This window comes from Sinocyclocheilus grahami, unplaced genomic scaffold (genome assembly GCF_001515645.1).
Source record: "Sinocyclocheilus grahami isolate Dianchi unplaced genomic scaffold, SAMN03320097.WGS_v1.1 scaffold10.1, whole genome shotgun sequence".
In the NCBI taxonomy this organism is placed as follows: domain Eukaryota; kingdom Metazoa; phylum Chordata; class Actinopteri; order Cypriniformes; family Cyprinidae; genus Sinocyclocheilus; species Sinocyclocheilus grahami.
The window spans coordinates 4471784-4486547 of record NW_015505189.1 but is presented as its reverse complement, the minus strand read 5'-3'; the positions used below and the strand labels follow the sequence as shown (position 1 = coordinate 4486547).

The following is a 14764-nucleotide window of genomic DNA, read 5'->3' as shown; positions in this document are numbered from 1 at the left end:
TGGGTCTGTGAGTGTGCTATGTTATTTTTGGCTTATTCCTCTGTGAGTTTATGTCTCCTCTCCCTTTCTTTCCTCTCTCTCTCCCTCTGTCCAGGGTTGGTAATTGTCTCTTTTGTCTGTTTAAGTTCAGTCTTCTGAATAGCAGAGGGAGGACAACTCTGAACCACTCCTGCTCTTAAAACCCTTAGGGCAGGCTCAAGAGTGTGTGTTTGCTGAACTACATTAAGTCTTAATGGCCACTCATGAGGATGAAACACAGTGGCTGTCACTCGCACCACAGGAGCTTTTGTCTCCTAAACTCCAGCTAAAAGACGACGTAGAGGAGCATTAATCTGATCATCTCGCTAATGTACGAATCCTGCCTTCCACCAGCACTGTCAGAATGTTCCTGTGATCTTTACTTCTGGCTTAAAGTCAGCATGAAACACCATTCGCAACCCATTTTACCCATTGTAATGAGATATTTCATGTCAATGAAGAGGGCTTGGTGACAAATTATCTGAAAATTGGACTGGTGATCATCTCGCTAATGTACGAATCCTGCCTTCCACCAGCACTGTCAGAATGTTCCTGTGATCTTTACTTCTGGCTTAAAGTCAGCATGAAACACCATTCGCAACCCATTTTACCCATTGTAATGAGATATTTCAGAGTAAAATTGATTGAATTATAAAAAGTGGACTTTAAGTGACATAGTTGGGGAGGGTTTGTCAATGAAGAGGGCTTGGTGACAAATTATCTGAAAATTGGACTGTTCAGATTCTTGAGTTCATAACCAAAGTTGGTCATTCATAGCTAACATAAAGCTTCTGAGGATTTTGACTAAAATCCACAATTTTATGGTGCTTTACATCCATATTGAAGAAAATGCAATGGTTTGAAACTACATTTTCATTTTTGGGTGAAGAATCCCCATAATATATTAAGAATGTAAATAGATTTGTTATTTCATGTTGATTTTATTGGAAAGATGAAATTTTAAAAATGATTTTCTGTTCATCAAATCTCAAAATTCAACAATAATCATGGAAGATCTCAAACATGTTCTACATGAAGAGACGTGTATTAAAGTCAGCACACACACACACAAGGCTCTTGTTAATATGTAACCGATCCACCGATGATAGTTTGGGGTTCTGCACCCCTCTAAAACAAACAGCGCTCGTTGAACCGCACCGTGCCGCTCTGACGGATCACTAGTCGCCCTCCTCTTCAAAACTTCAAAGTAGATTTGTTGAAGTCTCTGGGAAAGGAATTGATTTGATCGAGCCGAGTGGGTCACGGCGGGTCCCCTTGCGTTCTGCAGGCTGCTGTGATTAACCCAGATAGTGTGTTATTGGCTGATCCTGGGTCAGGTTTGGTGGTGTGATTTGCTTTAGGTGTGTGTCTGTCTTCTCTACTGATCTATACACACTGACAGCAGGCTGACAACCTGTCGTCTTCAACGCCACTGCCAGAGTCTCAGGGGAGTGTGTATGTGTGTGTGTATGAGAGAGGTTTTATGTGTATGGATATACAAATTTGCACTTACTAGGAATCAGTGAGTTGTTCCAAAGAAAAAAAAGAAAAAAACACTCAATGCACATTCCAAACCACATACAATACAGTGTGGATATTAAATGAAACACAGTTAATACTATAACACAATGCAATATACAATATATTACAATACTATAATGCAATACAATACAGAGCATGTACAGTACTGCACATGGGATGGGATGCATAAAATATATAGAGAACAAAATAGGTTTATGAATATACATTTACAGTACGAATACTAGAATCTGTAGCCCTGAATTTGACCTTACTGTCATATTTGTAGATATATAACTTCACATGTTACAAGTTCAATTAGAAGTTAAAAGTTTGGACATACTTGCCTGAATTTATTGTCTGAATTTGTTGTCAAAAATGCTAAAATTATCTAAATAAATTTTGTAGACAAATATAAATGTTAATAATGTTTAAATATATATGATTTTTATTTTATATATGATTTTTATAAATTATCAGTAAAATACTACATAATTCCCATATTTCCATTTGTGTTATTGTATTGATAACTTTTGACATGCAGTACATATATTTACAAATATATTTGCAATACTTCTTGTTGTAGCAGTATTTATTTCTCTCTTATCTGCAGTTGATGTACAGATTTTATCAAGATGTTTAGAAATAGTGATTGGCAATTCAGCATGAATGAATGTGAGTCCATCATTAACAATGTGCTGTGGAAGTACTGTTTAAAATAAAAAAGCAGTAGTATGTAGCAAAGTAAATAGCTTTAAAAATACAAATAGTGATAGCAAACATTTTATTATTACATATAAAAAAAATAAAGAATGCTTTCAAAGTGAAACTGCAGAGGGCTTATGTTATTACAATTTAATTTAAAAAGAAGATTGATTATTAGTAACTTCACCGGAAGCTGCAGGTCTCTTTTGGCTGCATTTACACTGCAAACTTTTATTTTGTATTTTTATATATATATTTTTTTTATATTTATTGCTCTGCTAAAAAAGAAGGGAGTTGCGAGAGCAGCATTTACAAAGAAAAACATTGTAAATTAAAGCAACGTTTGAAAACTGAGAAATAAAATGTTTAATGAGAACTACAATTATTTAAATAAAAAATGATATTGGATAAACACAAACTCAGCCCAAGCTTAGATTAGCACTCTTGATTGTAAAACATTTCTGAAGTATTGACATGAACCTGAGAAAATTCAGTTTAAATTACAGTATATGGGACATGCTGGAGTGCAAATTGGATATTAGTTGGAACCAAGTTAATTCAATTTCTTTCTAAAGTGGAATTCAAATGAATGTGCTCATAATTGTGCATCAGAAACTAGCGGAAATTTTAGTTATTTTTGGGCTGAAATTTCATTAAATTGGACCTGATCATGTGCCTTTCTAGTTGGTTGTAAATGCTTCACTAATGAAGGTAAAGCTGTCCTGCAGTTCGAGCTATTTGTCTGCTTCCTTTTTTTTCTTTTTGCATAATTCATGGATAATTACACTTCAGGGTGGGTTGTAGCTAGACAGTTTTGCCTATTATCTGCCCATGCTACAACATAGGCTGTATCCAAATATGCATACACAAATTAAAAGAATATTGTCAGATTTCGCAGTATTCATAAAATAGTAAGCAAAAAGTACTTAGATAACCTACTATTTCAACAACATTCTGAATAGCTGCACAGAACAGCATACGTTGTTTTACGTCCAGTGGATACTCTCCAATATGGCGCTACAGGGTGATGCGGAGGAGAAAAATTGTTGAATAAAGTCATTTATTTTCCCTTTTGCGCACAAACAGTATTCTCGTAGCTTCGTATAATTGCGGATGAACCACTGATGTCACATGGATTATTTTACAGATCTCTTTGCTACGTTTCTGGACTTGGGACCATTTCAGTTGCGTTGCTGTCTATGCAGGGTCAGACAGCTTTCAGATTCCATCAAAAATATCTTAATTTGTGTTCCGAAGATGAATGAAGGTCTTACGGGTTTGAAACGACATGAGGGTGAGTAATTAATGACAATTTTCATTTTTGGGTGAACTATCCCTTTAACCATCACATGAGGCCATGGGAGAGGATTGTGAATGGCAGTGAAGCAACACAACCAACACATGTAGGTCACATGAAAATGACAACATGGTGAATGTAGTATGTCTAGATTAAATTCATACGACGCACATTCATACTACATAGAACACACTTTTTTAACGGTTGCAAAGTTATTACTTATTCAAAAGAAGTACCTACTTAGAGAGAATGCGATTTTGAAAGCAGCCATAGTTCACATAACAAATTGGTCTAAGACTAATGTATCTTCCAAACCACACAAAAATATTGTTAGCAGTCAGGTATTATCATGGGAACGTAACATATGAAGGTGTGTACCGTTTCCCCTAGAAAATACACCCTATGACATTGCAGCTGGTGGTTAACCTCAGTTGGCCAGATACCATGTGGTAGTTTCTCTTGAGTCTGGTGTATCATGAGCTGTAATAGCATAACATGATTTCCTGTTATCCTCCCAGCCTCTCATTGTTTCTACATTCAGAAGAGCATTTTTTCCCTGTAGATTCCATTAGATTGGGAAACCAACCGTAGGACATGTTACTTTATTTAGATAATTAATAGGAGAGATGTAAAATTTAGTTCATCTTTAAACCAAAGTCTGAGACGAAGCTTTACAGGCTTGATCTCAAACCCTGACCTGTGATCAGTCTTTAAATTTCTATTGTAATGGACCACGGTTGGTGGTCATTAGGTCAAATGCCCATCCCAGATCCTATCAAACCTGCACCACATTGTATTCACTTACCCCCTGAAGAATTTCCTAGAAAGATTTGCATCCGCCATCAAAATACCTAAGTGCACTTTAGTTGGGAATTTTATAAATGAGAGAATGACAGTAGACTGATGGCTTTATGTGAACCATACATTCTGTTTCAGTTACTGTTAATTGATGCAGAGGAGTTTGCAGCACGGCTACATTTACACATTGCAGACAAAAGGAAGGAGAAATGAGAGGGTGATCTGTGCTAGATGGGAGTGGACAGTGTAGGAGAAGAGAATTCCAGGAATCTGTTAGTGGTTGTGCATTACTGTAGCATGTGCATCTGTCCACTTAGCGCTTAACCAGCAACTACAGCATATTCCCAACAACAGGAGTTCACAAACATTCTTGTCTAAAAAAAGACAAGATGAACATTCAGAAACACAGTGGCTTAAAAGTAGCTCAGTTTCACATATACTGTCTATTCAGATGTCCTTGTATATTGTAGACGTCTAGCACACATCTGAAAAATGACATGCTTGTTATTAAATTGCAAACTTTGAATGTAAAACAAGTTATTGTGGCAGACAAGTGAATCATTGAATAGAAGTAACAAAAAGTGAGTTTAGAAGTCTAAAGGTGTGGTCACATTTACTGAATTTTCTCAGGTGAAATCCAGTCATCCTTTCAGGAATTTGGGTGAGGGTGAAAGATTTCCCAAAAAAATTCAAATTAGGTTCAGTTGGTCATGTCAGTTTGCTGAGTTGACCCTCAGAAAGTTGCTTGGTTTCAAAGTGACTACTCTCTGACTTATGATTCATACATGGGTACACTATTGCCAGTTTTTTTTTCCAGCGAAATGTTACCAATGTAACCGTACCTTAATGCAGACTGCAACCATTGCATCATGTCTTGCGGCATGAGCACCATTTCTTAGAACACTGTGTCAAGTTAAGTAGTTTGAAAAGCTTTAATAATGCATCTTGAGGTGCAACATTCTATGAAACTTCCTTACTGCAGAATTGCATAGAGGTCATAGGGCATGATTATAATTTTTTTTTTAAATAATTGCACTGAATTAACACATTAAATTGACATTCCAGATTATTGTGTATCAAAAATAAATTTAAATTGGTGTAAATATTTCACCTTTCTCTGAATTTTTGCCTCTGCTACTCTTGGTTTCTGTCATGTAGCATGTGTTACAGTCTATTTTGTGTATATCCTGTTTGAACTTTTGCATAGATTCTGGCAAGTAGCCTGACATGTTTTTTTTTTTAAATAAAGAAAACGTCCGCCATCATTTAAAAGCCTCTTCTTTCCTATTTCTTTATCTCTCACTCACACACACACACACACATATACATACATACGGCTATCCCTTGCGTGTACGTGGGTGGATGGAGAGGACCAAAAAACAGCGAGAGGCCAAGTCCTAACCCCACTCCGGTCTCTTCATCTCTTCCCTCCTCTCCCTCTCTAGCTGTGTGCCCCTTGCCCCCTTCCCCTCCTCCTCTCTCTCTGCTGCTGTGTGGAAGATGGCCGCTGGTCTGAGAGTAGGTGGGTGAGACTCATTTCCTGTGCTCCTCAGGGCCTCGTTGCTCCAATGGCATCAGCTGCTCCCACCATCCAGGGGCCCTGTTTGGTAGCAAACATGGGGTGTCTTCATCTTCTCCTCCGTCTACTCTTCCTCCTCTTCCTCTTCTACTGCCGCCTCCACCATCCGTGCCACGGCCCCCAGGGGCCCTCGGTATGCCACAGTCTGGGGGCCCCCCAGACAAGCTCTATGCGGAAGGGGCCCTGAAGGCCTCACCCACTGAGGTAAGTCCAACAAACACCCAATAGGCCACTTATCCTTCAGCTTTGTGTCTCTTGATATATAGCTCCTTTTTAAGAATCTGTCGGATTGCTGTAGAATATTTGTTGCTTTTTTTGCATTGCCTGCTCTGTTCCTGCATGTACTTCCGTTCTGTTAATTAATGCTTTTTCTTCCTTTCTGTGATAAAAATAAAGGCCAGAGTGAAGGGATTTCCACATATTTCAAAGATTTTCACATATTTGGACCACCTGATAGTCACAAAGTTTACACCTGACCAGAACCAATCAAATCCATCAGCTATTCCAAATTTCGGGCAACACATCACACTTAATATCTGTGGTGGTTGTTTAACAAATTTAACCATATTCCACAGAATTGTGTAGATTAGGATCCCCCTAAATAAGTGTAATAATAAAAAGTTCAGGATGTCTATCGTCTTCTGTGTGCCCTGTGCATTTGTCATTCTGATGAATATAATGACGATTTCCGCAGCTAAGGATCTTCTGATAAGAAGGGGATCCAGGTGGCGGTAGAAATCAATAGTAATGGACAATGCAGAAGGGCAGAGTGGGTTTTTGTTTTCTTGAGTGAGAGCAGGAAATTGCATTCTCCCCGTGTGTGCTGAGGTGGCATTTGGTTTCGCAGGACCTCCCCCCCCAAGAAGTTCTACCATCTCTGTGGACAAGCCATCTGTTTGCTTAAACCATTATGTGTCACTCTTACGCAAGAGAGGGCGGAACGAGAACAAGGGGGATGGGCCGCACCTATACATGTACAAGCCTCACGCATCTCAGAGCATGGGTGAAAAAAACACAATCGGATCTGTAACCCTCCACCTCCCAAACAAATACACACCTCACTTCATGGACAATACTTAATATCCTCTTGTGTCCCAAGAGCTTTCTCTTTGTCTCCACCTGTTGGATATGCTGTTGAGAAACCCAATTTGAATGAATAAAAATAATAGACAAACCAATAAACTTTACGCAAATATCTAAATGTCACTAAAATAAGATACATTGACTTGGCAGCATTTTTTAAAGGGAATATATCTTGAATTAAATAAATTTTTCTTACCATACTGGTAAAGAGTTAATATATATATATATATAATGATTATATTTTACTAGTAATTGTCAAAAATACTAATACTTGCATGCTATCTCTGGTTTTGTTGCTTCAACTGTTTCGCAGCCAACTGTTTCTTTGCTTTTCTTCTTTCTTCAAGGGTCCCGTCTATTTCTTCTGTTTCTAGTGTGTCTGTTTGTGTGTTTTACCTCATGAACTTGCATGCCTCAGGAGTACACACCTCAATACAGACCTGTGATCAGAAGTACACAAGTGTTGATGTGCATGTGTGTATATTCTTACAGGAGGAAATGCAAGAAGATGACAATAGTCCAAATAACAATGCAGGTACGCCACATGACTGCCTGTTATTTTTCACATACATAAGCCGATATCCTGCCATTAGTTCTCACCTCTCTCTCCCTCTCAGGGCTGGAGCGTGTCCAGGTTCCTGTAGAGGAAGATCAGATGGTGGAGGAGAAGCATGGAGTGTGTGTGGCGGAGGTGCAGGGCAGAGGGCCGGGCTGGCGGCAGGAGCTTGCCTGCTCTCTGTGTAAGCAACTGTTTAGCAGCCTGCTTCAACTGAGACAGCACGAATACAGCCACACGCTCTCGCTCATGGCCCTCTCGCTGGACTGCCTCGACCACCATCGCCCCTTAGTGGCCCCATCTCTGCTCAACCCTCCGTCAGCGCGCTATCATTGCTCGCAGTGTCCCGCCAGCTTCACCCTCAAGTCCAACGCTGACCGCCATGAGAAGACCATACACCTTAAACGGAAGCTGATGCAGTGCATGTACTGCCTCAAGCATTTCCGCGACCGCACGGACCTGAACCGCCACCTGTCTTCCGTGCATTCCAGTGAGCGCGTGTACACGTGTCCCGCTTGCTCCCGAACCTTCAGTACACAGAAAAACCTGGCTACCCATGGCAAGGTCTGCTGTCAATCGGGAATTTCGCCCACCGAGCAGCTGTGGAACCTACACAGCTTAAACAAAGATGACCACGGCCACATCCGTATAGATGACTGATTCTCCAAACCAGCAACATTCATCATTTCATTATTAAGGGAATGTGATACAAACTTCAGGTCATCCCAGGCCTTCTCCAACTTTTGGCCACAGCACTGTTGACATATCTACATTTCTGTTTACTGTACATCAGATTTGTATGTTCTTCAAATATCTAAATCGTCAGGTTTTTATGACTACTGCATATGGCTGCTGAGGCACAAATGCTATGCAAAATAAAGACATTTTATGTCATTTCTCTTGTCGCATATAGAGCTGTCTGCTTTTTGTACCACGCAGGATTATTCAAGGTCTTACTGAAGACTGGAAAACAGAGATCTCGGTGCATTGGATGCCAATGCTTTTTCATTTTGGGTGGCTTCACACCCCTCTCTTTACCAGCTAACTAATCTTATGCTTAGTCTGCGATATGGACTCAGGCACAGGGGTCTCTGTAACTTATCGAGATGTTAAGTAGTTAATTCAGCAGTTAAACTTATGCACAATGCTGCCCTCTGCAGGAGAATCTCTCTCTTGTATTCTAGAGTGCATGTAAACACTCGATCAGATTGAACCCGGAAACTGAAAGGTCTGAGCATGTGCACTGATGCAGAAATAGATTAATGACCCGCTGGTTGTGCGTGGTTGTACCTTTTGAATAAAATGTTGTATAAATGCGTGTCCTGTTATTATAAAAAACTGCTTTCACTCGGCAACTGTGAAGTGGAGCAGGACAACCTCCCACCAGTCCTTGTTTTGGATTCTCATCTACAGGCAACCCGTTTTGGGCGCGGGGAGGGGCATTTTTACGGCGTGATAAATATGAGCAGCACGGCACAGCGGTTTATATGTATATTTATCCATAAATTAATCAATATAATTCTGCTGTTAAAAACAAATAAAGAAGCCGTGTAGGAGAGCGGTTATTATGTGCAAACAGTGAGAAACTCTATATTTGTGCAGTGTGCGCATGCTGACTGAGCTCGATCGGAATGAAATTTCGATCGGATTGAAGGGGGTGGTTTATTCCTTTTCTAATACGATTGAGAGCGCATATAAACACTCGATCGGATTGAACCCCCGAAACTGAAAGAACTGTGCATGTGCAATGATGCAGAAATAGCGTAATGACGTGCGGAACGAGCAGCTCTTCCTTATGAATAAAGGGTTGTATAAATGCATGTCCTGTCATTATAAAACTCTCCTTTCACTCGGCAACTGTGAAGTGGAGCAGGACAACCTCCCACCAGTCCTTGTTTTGGATTCTCATCTACAGGCAACCCGTTTTGGGCGCGGGGAGGGGCATTTTTACGGCGTGATAAATATGAGCAGCACGGCACAGCGGTTTATATGTATATTTATCCATAAATTAATCAATATAATTCTGCTGTTAAAAACAAATAAAGAAGCCGTGTAGGAGAGCGGTTATTATGTGCAAACAGTGAGAAACTCTATATTTGTGCAGTGTGCGCATGTCAAAAAAATTTATTCCGATTTGAAGCTTGTGACATATAAATGCGCACATCAACCCGATCACTTTATTTAGCGTTTATGTAAACACTACATTCAGATTCATCAATCGGAATGAATTCAGTCCGATTGAACCAAAAATTGTGCATGTAAACGTAGCCATTGAGTGGTCAGACCACAAAGTTATCTGGTAGAGTTCTGGGAAATTTTCAAGGCAGTCTACACTTGTAGTAATTCCTGGAGGAGATGTTTTTACATTAATTTTCACACAACATATGTTATACAGTTATGGCAAGTTCATTTGTGTATCAGTGGGCACTTACACACTAGAGGCAGCTCTGATGGGGTGTTCGGTGGATAAGGGACATGTTAAATTTATTTTGAGAGTGTGGAAGAGCTTAGAGGTTGAAATCAAGCGAAAATACAGCGAATATCCATATCCATTCTGAAATTCTACTCGCCTCTCTAAGAATCTATGTGATTGGTCAACAAATGCAGTGCGCACTGCAACAGAACCCGTTAGCATTTTCGAAACTTTTGAGTGTCACAAATTTTTCCTCTTTGCAGTAAATCAGTTGTGCCAGAAACTGTGAATGTGTCGACATTCTTACTGGCACAGCAGTGAGAAAGTGTATTGTCACTAGAACCACCTAAACTTACCCATAAATCTTATACCCAAGTATGCAAAAGGCCTCTTCTTTTCGCTGTTTTTCTTTCTTTTCTTTTTTTCCTCAGAAAATAAGATGTTTGTCTGTTGTTTTTGTAAAGATCTTGAAGGTACCATACACTTTTTGCATAGACTATCCGATCTTTGTGTCATATGTAAAACTTTGTTGTGTTTCATCAAACAAAATATCTGCTTGGTCTGCTTGTAACAACTTTCCAAGTTACAGAATGAAAGCATGACGTTCTCTTTCAAACTGTTAAGTGTGTTGCTGCATTGAATCTGGGTGATTTGTTAAAGGAATCATTGTTTATCACCGATGCAAAAAGAGAGAGAGATTTGCACTGACGTTTTCAAGGTCTTAGCACTTTCTCAGAAAATGACAGGACTGGTGCACTCTGATATTGTCTGAAGATATTTGAATGGTGGGTGTAAAAAACGCATCAGAAATCTCAGTCACAGCTGTTTTGAATTGCACTATTTTTTTTATTACCGAAATGAAAAAATATATCCTTTAGACTAAAACCAAAAATATTTCTGTAAATGATGTATTTTGGAACAATACTAACTGGTTGGTTGTCATTTTTTAGACAATACATTTTGACGTAAAGCATCATGTAAACTGTGGTCATTTTATTTACAAATAATAAAAATAAATTGAGAACCTGTTGTGATCAGCTACAAATAGATTTGTTTTACTACAATTTTGTTGTGAGGGTCATATGGGGTTTATTTGCTACCTTAAATTTAAGCTTGTCATAAGTCAGATCTGACCATCAGCTGTTTAAAAAATGTAGAGAAATGTCAGTTCCAGGGCAGTTGTTCAGATTCTAAATTAGTAAATGTGCAGCATGTTGGTTTTGGTCAGTTCCTGGGCAGTTTTTCTGATTCTGAAGTAGTAAATGTGCAGCATGTTGGTTTTGCCATTTCAGCTCATCACGTCTTTCATGTGTATGGATTATAAGGTAAACCTGGGCTTCATGTCTGTCCTTACCTAAATGGTGCTTATCCGCTTATTAGCTGAGCCAGTATAGACCAATGCCTAATGAGATTACAGTCATCATAGTATGAATAACACAAAGCACATGCCTCTGTCTGAATCTTTTACTAACAGAAGACAGAAAAATTAGAACAAGAAGTAGTGGAATTGATGTTTGGTTTTGTGAGTTTGGGTTGATAATTTGTGCAGCAATTGTTCAGCAAACAATAGGAAGCTATGCTATGCTGCGTTGTGGGTTTTTCAGCTTTCTTTGTTGAATTTGAGCTGTAAAATCTGTTTCGGTGCTGTGGTTGCTAAGGAAACTGTCTTTTGGGGCTGCTTTTGGTAGCTAAGGGCAGGTGAGTTAGGGAGAGTATCCCTCTCGCAGTTCGTCAGTGCTTTGGCTATCTTCAGTGTCTGCCACTAGATGACACAAAGGATAGGAGGAATTGGAAAGGATATACAGTAACTGATGTGAATGTGGCAATAATAATACCATGATGAATAGTGACAATTTACAGGTGACTTTTTTCCTTGCTTAAAAGGGTAAAAATACAAATATTTAGATTGAATAATATGCTCATTAATAATGTTAGCTTATTTTTATTTTTTTTACATTTTTGGTAATTCCTATTATTCTCAAATAGTGATTCTCACTGTAATTTTTTTGTACTCTTATATGGTGAAGAGTACCTTAATACTATTTATATTATATATTGGACTAGATTGTTGTTCATTGTTAGTTTAAAATGCTTAATGCACTGTTTTACCAAATTACCAAACAGGATTGCCAGGTCTAAGAAACAAAACTTGCCCAATTGCTAATCAAAACTAGCACAATCATGTGTTTTCTTCCATTTTCCCCTTTGTTGGGGTCCCCTCCATCAAAATTGCATTCTGCGGAGATCACTTCAAACTGCAGATTTAAAAAACAACCTGCAGCAACAGTGTAAACATTGCCCTATTCCGCGGTAAAACCGCAGATTGGCAACCCTGTTACCAAATTTGTTTGTGCATCAGTAATGTGAAATTTGGGGCGGATGAATGTTTAGCTGTTGTGAAAGTATTGTCACAATATATTAGAGAAAAAAAAACATAATGGTACTTAAAATGGGCATTTTCTTTAAGCAAAATTTTAGTTCTTATTTCTTACTTTTCATATTGAGGTAATATATGACCTCTATATGACATGTTCTTCCTGTTGGCTAATTCTAATGTAGAGTAATGTCCTCCTTTGGGTCATCCTTTATGGCTTTACAGAATGCTCCCAAAATAAAAATAGCCCTGACTCCACCCATTAAAATAATTAGGGTTAACATGAATCAGCCCGTTATGTTAATGCAGCAATAGCGGCTGTTAAAGTAATTTTATTCGAGAGAGAGAGAGAGAGATTAACCCAGTGCTTTGGTAAGTAGGTTTGTCATTAATGCTATGTGCAGGGCTTAAACACTTCTCACATATTAACTCTCATACTTCCAGTGGCTTAACCTGCATGTGTTCAGACTCTAACCAGCTCTCTTCACATCTCTTCATTTCTATCCACAGTTAATGACTTCACAGTGATCAGGAAGAAGTTTAAGTGCCCATACTGCAGTTTTTCCGCCATGCACCAGTGCATCCTGAAGAGGCACATGCGTTCACATACGGGCGAGAGGCCGTATCCCTGTGAGATCTGCGGGAAGAAGTTCACCCGGAGGGAACACATGAAACGCCACACACTGGTGAGTGCAGTACCAACAGGGGGAGGCAGTGAGTGCAGAGCAATTATCTGCATAAATGTGCAAAGTTTACAGCACTTAAAGGAATAGTTCCCCCAAAAATGAAAATTAAATCATTGTTTACTCACCCTCAAGTTGTTTCAATGATATTTTGAAGAATGTGGTCAACCGAATGGTTACCTGTACCCATTGACTTTAATATTTTTTTCTTACTATGGAAGTCATTGGCTACCATAAAGAAATTCATACATGTTTTGAATAACTTGAGGGTGAGTAAATGATGCCATAAATTTCATTTTGGGGTGAACTAACCCTTTAAGAGTGGTTAAGATAACATTGTGGAATTTTGATTATTACATCTGGATGTTTATAATTAAATAAAATGCAATAAAAAATATTTAATAGAAATATCTTGTGAAATATTTTGAATTTCAAAGCCAATACTTTGAAATGTCTTTTCAGTTTTTATTAAGGACTATACAACATATGTGCTTTTCGTAAAGATGTTTGTGTGGGAGACATTCAAGTCTCTAGTGGGCTCCTATTAAATACAGCATTCTGCCATATTCCATAAACCCCTCTTATCTCAGTTTTTCTCTGCCCTTATTGCCAGCCGTTTTTTAACACCTCCTCTCCTTTTTTTCTTTCTTAAAACCTGTATTTACTGTATCTTCTCAAGGAAAGCACACATAAACATGCTTTGGCGCATGTTCTTGGTCTCTGTGTGGCTACGAGACGTGCCACAGAAATTAGCTCTGGTTTTGTGCATATCAAAGGGCCTGTAATAGTGTGACATGATAACAGACAGCACTGCTTCTGCTTAGCACTGCAACATTTAACACCTAAACATTGCTTAATTCATGATCCACACCATGATGGATCACAACCGATATGCTACACCGCCACATGTTGTCACCGCTTCGTTATAATGTGGTGAAAAATTCAAAGGTCTGCACAAGAGACTGTAATTGGCTTCTCTTCCCTTGTGAATCCAGCAGCGACTGCAGATACACAGTTATGTTTGAGATGCTTTTACAGTTTATGTATACATGTAATGCTAATAAAACGTACCACACTAGAGCGTGGCATTATAGCAATGTCGAAGTCTTGGGTTTGAATCTCAAAGGAATCCTTGTAATGATAAAATGCATACTTTGAATCCAATGTTAAGCGTTTTGGATGTGTTTTTCAAACACGTTACAGTGAATGTGTTCAAAGCCATTATAAAGTGCAGATAAAATGTACATTCTACATTAATGTGGTAGGTTGCTATGTTGCTAGGCAACTGTAAATAGCCTAATGAATTACTGCATGAAAGTGATTCCCAACAAGTAACCTGTATTATTTGGCAAAATAATTATTGTTAATAAATCAAACTATTTATTGAACATTTGGGACTTTTATCATATTGCTGTTGCTGCAGCATATGTTGAGCAAAAAAAAAAACTATTCACTGAGTGCATGCTTTATTGTATGTGCTTTCTGGGATGGGTTAGGATTTATTATTACATACAATATAAATCTGATGTGGCTGCATGCATTTGACTATCTACAAATATAATTTCAGTATTTTTCAAACTCAAAATAGCCCATCAGACCCTGTTTCCATGTTTTTAACATTCTTTGCTTGATCAGGGGCCAGTTGCATAAACACAGCCACTATGTTAAAGACTGTTGAAGAAACTAGTTTGATCAACTTGCAGTTGGCTAAGTCTTTTTTAATATTAATATATATATATA

The 14764-nt window shown here is 38.6% G+C and overlaps 1 protein-coding gene across 2 annotated transcripts in view; it reads left to right on the top strand.

Moving 5' to 3' along the window:
- LOC107594115 (zinc finger and BTB domain-containing protein 46-like) overlaps positions 1–8701 on the top strand; it is a 66428-nt gene extending 57727 nt beyond the window's left edge. For both annotated transcript variants that reach the window (XM_016284064.1, XM_016284070.1), the window contains exons 4-6: positions 5890–6119; positions 7491–7533; positions 7616–8701. In XM_016284064.1, the coding sequence (XP_016139550.1) occupies positions 5890–6119; positions 7491–7533; positions 7616–8214 (872 nt within the window). In that variant the 3' untranslated portion in view covers positions 8215–8701. The remainder of the gene's footprint in view (positions 1–5889; positions 6120–7490; positions 7534–7615) is intronic.
- The last annotated feature ends 6063 nt before the right edge of the window (positions 8702–14764 follow it).